This window comes from Marmota flaviventris, chromosome 9 (assembly GCF_047511675.1).
Source record: "Marmota flaviventris isolate mMarFla1 chromosome 9, mMarFla1.hap1, whole genome shotgun sequence".
NCBI lineage: Eukaryota > Metazoa > Chordata > Mammalia > Rodentia > Sciuridae > Marmota > Marmota flaviventris.
In genome coordinates, this window is record NC_092506.1 from 55,004,005 (window position 1) to 55,006,768 (window position 2,764).

The 2,764-nt window shown below is 36.6% G+C and overlaps 1 protein-coding gene across 1 annotated transcript; it reads right to left on the reverse strand.

Annotated features, from left to right (window-relative positions):
* Positions 1 to 739: 739 nt before the first annotated feature.
* LOC114078777 (olfactory receptor 10T2-like) lies at positions 740 to 1,705 on the reverse strand. Its single transcript, XM_027919832.2, has one exon. The coding sequence runs from the start codon at positions 1,703 to 1,705 to the stop codon at positions 740 to 742; it is 966 nt and encodes a 321-aa protein (XP_027775633.2).
* Between the last annotated feature and the right edge of the window lie 1,059 nt (positions 1,706 to 2,764).

The following is a 2,764-nucleotide window of genomic DNA, read 5'->3' on the forward strand; positions in this document are numbered from 1 at the left end:
AGTATCTCCTACTTAGCCATCCTTCTCCTGATTCTAGAACTCACTGGGATGTCCATAAAATTTTGTTTTTATTCTGATAAAACCACTGTGGTTATAGAAACACATATAATAGAATTTGTTCTCATCCATCGTAAAAACAAATCAAGTGAGTAAAATTCGATTTGTTCAAATACATTTGGAATGTAGGTGATTCCATTTTATATTTCTGAAAAATAGAAAATTACCCCAGGTCTTTTGCCCTGTTACCCAGGGAATAAGTCAGAAGAAAAATAAAACATAAAATGAAGTTAACTCTGAGTTATTTCATGAGAGAATAAAAGAATGATATTTTATAAGAATAAAATAATTCAACCATTTAAGATATTTAAAATGAATAAAATATCTGGCTATTTTGGACTTGATAAAGAATAAATCCACTATAATGGGATCCCCAATCAACATACTGCCATTCAAATTTTAGACAATCTTATAATTTTCTTCCTTCCCTATAGGCAACTGCTATTATGAAAGTCCTATGTTCCAAATAAGTTTGTTATATTTATTACATTTATATGTGCATATGTATTATAATGTTGGAAAATATTTTAAAATTGTGTTATGTTTGTAGTAGAAAAATGGTAAAACAAGGACATATCAGGTAATGAGATAATATTTAAGTTGCTTTGTACTAAAGTTGTGGTTTTTATTAGATGTATTCCACTTCATCCACTTTTATTTATCAACATTCTGTAATTTTCTTTTAAATGTTCAGGGCTCTTTTATTTATCATCTGAGAAATAAACCTATTGCCACTGCCTAGTACTTTCCTAAGGGCTATCTGCATTTCTTTGTTCCTTAGACTGTAGACGATGGGGTTCAGCAGAGGTGTCAGCACTGTGTATGTCACGGCCATCAGCATGTCTTCATGGAAGGAGCTGATGTTTTTTGGTCTAAGGTAGATATAACAAGCAAATCCATAGTGAATGGACACCACAGTGAGGTGAGAGGAACAAGTCGAGAAGGCCTTATACCTCCCCTTTGTAGAAGGCATTTTCAAAACTGTGGACAAAATGAAGATGTAGGATATCAAAATTAAAATAAAGCTGCCCACCAACATGAAGGCAGAGAGCATAAAAATAGCCATTGCATGATAGGAATTGTAATCACAAGCAAGGCTGGCCACGGGTAAGATGTCACAGAAGAAGTGCTGGATGGTGTAAGAGTCACAAAAAGAGAAGTTGAATATAATGATGGTGATGCACAGAGAAACCAAGAATCCAACCATACAAGAAGTCATCATGAGCTGGAAGCAGAAATTTCTTGTCATCAGGATGGGATAATGAAGTGGGTTGTGGATGGCAGTGTAACGGTCATAGGACATGGCAGACAAAATGAAGCAGTTATTGCCTCCCAAGCCAAAGAAGAAAAACATCTGGGTGGCACACTCCCGAAGGGAGATGGTCTTGCTCTCTGAGAGCAAGTCCACTAGCATGCGGGGGATGATCACCATCGTGGTACAGGTTTCTGAAAAGGACAGACCAAAGAGGAAAAAGTACATGGGGGTGTGGAGGTTGTGACTGAGCTTGATGGCCACCATTATGGACACATTTGCAAGTAGGATGGTTACATGGGAGGAGAAAATCACTACAAAGAGGAGATTCTGCAGGTTTGGGAAACTGGAAAATCCCCACAGAAGGAATGTGTTTACTGCTGTGTGATTGCCCATCTTCTTGGTGACAGCAACTTTACATGATAGGTGTATATGTGCTTGAGGTCAAGATTCTGAGATGTTCATAAAAAGCTTCTTCTGTATTGATGTCACCTGTACATTAATCTAGAGCAAGTGTTAGACTCATTTTCTCTCTTTCTTTTTGGTTGGAGTCTCACTATGTTGCATGGGCTGGTCTCAAACTTGTGAGCTCAAGCAATCCTCCTGCCTTAGCCTCCCAAGTAGCTGCGACTATAGGCATGTGCCACCATACCAGACTTATGGTAAGACAATTCTTAAGAAAGAGCTGGAAAAGAGGGAGTTAAATATACCTAACTGTAATCAAGGTCAGGAGCTCAAGTGATGATTCTAGTACAGAATCATTACGCCATAGAGAGGGACCAAATATCTTCTTGGATTCTACTCATACAACCTCTTGATCCTTCCCTTCTCCACTTAGGATCTGCATGGAAGAGGGAAAATATGAATAAAATCTCTTTGCTTTCATCCACTGGTTTTGTGATACCATATTTTTCAAATACTTCTTGTAATCTAATGGTACACTGGCACTTGGGATTGAACAAATAAAATAACTCAATCATTTAAGTTACTTAAAATGATGTGGCTAATATTTAAACATTTTTAAGACATCAGTGAAATTTTCTAAAAGAACTTTGATATTGTTCTCAGTGCAATTCTGTTTAAATCAGAGCACCCCACCATCCAGTGGCTTCCAGAGTGATTCCATTGTGAAAATGACTATACCTGATAAATATACTTGCTACTTCTGCTGGGTTCAGGTCCATGATAATATTTGATGCTTGTAATATACTCTATTAGTAGTTCTTAACAAGTTCTTAAAACACATCAATGATTTTAAAGTTCTTAGGAAATTTTCATCAAAATTCTTTTCAAACAGCCTCCTAAAATATAATGGGCTACCTTGGAGTCAAGTGAATTTGAAGATACTATCTCACTCCAAAATGTCATATTCTGGTCATGATATCTGGATCAACTTTTGAATTTTGGGTAGAATCTCCAGGATATTTTCTAGCTAGTATGCTTGGTAAATGGTCT

Coding starts and splice junctions, on each gene's coding strand:
- LOC114078777 (XM_027919832.2), bottom strand. CDS start 1,705: ATGGGCAATCACACAGCAGTAAACACATTCCTTCTGTGGGGATTTTCC.